At 40.3% G+C, this 2150-nt stretch overlaps 1 protein-coding gene across 1 annotated transcript; it reads right to left on the bottom strand.

Moving 5' to 3' along the window:
* Positions 1 to 325: 325 nt before the first annotated feature.
* On the bottom strand, positions 326 to 886 carry LOC149497585 (uncharacterized). The gene has a single exon (XM_089719220.1). It carries the CDS (start codon positions 884 to 886, stop codon positions 326 to 328), a length of 561 nt encoding a protein of 186 aa, XP_089575346.1.
* Positions 887 to 2150: the final 1264 nt, after the last annotated feature.

Below are 2150 nucleotides of genomic sequence, written 5' to 3'. Positions count from 1 at the left end.
CAGGAAGAACGATTAGTAGGAGTGGGATCAGATAAATATTGATTTTCAGCAATAGCAGCTTCTTCTTCCAATCGAATGCTCTCATTAAAGATATTCCCAAACTGACTTCGATTCCAGGATTGAATGGCCCGCTTTAGAGAGTGCAATTTTTTGAAAATACCATGCATACCTCCCCCATAAAAATTTCTGTTCCAATTCTCTTGGACTACGGAAAGGAATCCTTCGTGAGTAAACCACATATGCTGACATCTGAAGGGCTTGGGGATTTTTTGACTGAGTTTGGTGCAGTTGAGTAGAAGAGGTGAGTGATCTGATGAAGCTTTACTCAGATGTCTGAAGAGCGTATACCTGTCCAAGTGTAACTACAGCCATAGAAGGGAACATCCACTAGACCACAGTCATTTGAGCAAGAAACAAAATCTTGAATGCTGTTGAGACAAGGAGAAGAGTTACCTTTATATTCTGCAGGGTTCTTAATGACATTAAAGTCCCCTCCAATAAGCCATGGAAGAAAGTGTTGAGAGGAAAGAGATCGCAAAGCATCCCATAAGTGGTTCCTATCACTTCTGTTATGAGGGCCATAAATAGAAGTAAAAAGAAATCTGAAGCCGAAAGAATGTTCCTCAACTTGGCATGACAGCAAGCTTCGATCATCATTAAATTGAGTTAATGAGACATATTGAGATTTCCAAAAAATCCATATTTTGTTATCAGCTGAAGAGAAGACATCACTAAACCCCAATTTGCAAGCATACCATAAGTTTTTCTTGGCGTTAACCATAGGTTCAATGATAGATAATAAGTGAAAGTTAAATTCTTTACAAAGACCTTGGAGTCTAGAAAGGGAGGAAACTAGGCCTCTAGAGTTCCATATCAGAGCATTCATTGTTCAGGATTGGATAAGAAAGTGACAGAACGATTACCCCTTTTAGAGGTTCGCAAGGCTCTGGATGATTGTCTCTTAAGAATTTGTCTGCGTTCCACTCGCACAAAGCCATCATCTGCATCTGCATCGCTGCCTTGATGATCCGCAGCTGCTTTTAATTTAGTGTCAATTAATTTACTAGCATTTTGCAATTCGAGTTGAGTGCAGGTGGTATCTTTGTTTGGAAGATTTGAATCAGAATTATGCTGGATGTAGTCATCATCAGAATTACGATCAAGTTCTTGCTCTGATCCACCTCTGGCTTTCAAGGCATCCATTGTAACAGTCTCTTCATTAAAAGGAAGGAGAGTTTCTTGAGGGTGATCAGAAAAGGCTTTCGGTTCAGCTGGTGGCTGAGGAGAGGAGTCAGTAGCAATATCGACTTGGACAGCAGCAGGATTTTGCGAAGGAAGCTCAGCAGAAGAGATGTCGGGTCTTTGAATAGAAATATTAGTTGTTGGTGCAGTGTTTTTAGGGATCCAGAGCTGAGTAGCTTTAGCCTGTTCTGTAATAGCTTTAGAGGAAGCAAGCGTTGATGAAGTAGAATTAAGCGGGCAAGATAGAATTTCATGGCCAATTCTGCAGCATTTGGTGCAAAATAAAGGTAAACTTTCGTAATTGACTGGTTGGAAAAAGCCTAAATCACCATCATCAATCCACACCTTATTCGGCAAATCTTTAGACAAATCCAGTTCAACACAAACTCGCGCTACTGAGGGTCTAGACAATGTTGCCGTCGCCGCGTCAACTTTTAGAGGCTTTCCAATTAGATTAGCGATGGGAAAGAGAGCAGCCTTGGCGAAGAGATGAATAGGAAGGCCTTCAAATAAAATCCATGTTGGGACAATTGAGCAATCTGTATTGGGACGAAAGTTGCGTGTCCATTTAGAGATTCGCATTGAAAAACCTTGAAAGTACCAAATTTGTTTCAGCCAGCATCTGTGAAAATCTTCTTCTAATTCAAATTTGATAAGAATATGTGAAGAGTCTAGTAAACCTAGAGAGAATTCCCCCTTAAAACCAATCTTATCCATAAATTGTCGAAGGGATTTCATGTTAGGGCGGCCAGATTGAAAGATACCAACAAGAGCAAATCTAAACTGATTAGCCAGTTTCATGGATTCATCCCATGAGAATGAAATCGAAGGAACCCCCTTGAATCGATTTGGTTGTTTCGATGTTAAGCAAGGTTCATGAGTGATGGTCGACATAAAGGATCTATCAA

Source organism: Jatropha curcas, chromosome 3 (genome assembly GCF_041381405.1).
Source record: "Jatropha curcas cultivar XTBG-Jc1 chromosome 3, XTBG_Jcur_1.0, whole genome shotgun sequence".
NCBI classification, from domain to species: Eukaryota; Viridiplantae; Streptophyta; class Magnoliopsida; order Malpighiales; family Euphorbiaceae; genus Jatropha; species Jatropha curcas.
Note: the sequence above shows the minus strand (reverse complement) of the source record. Positions and strands in the feature narration are given on the sequence as shown.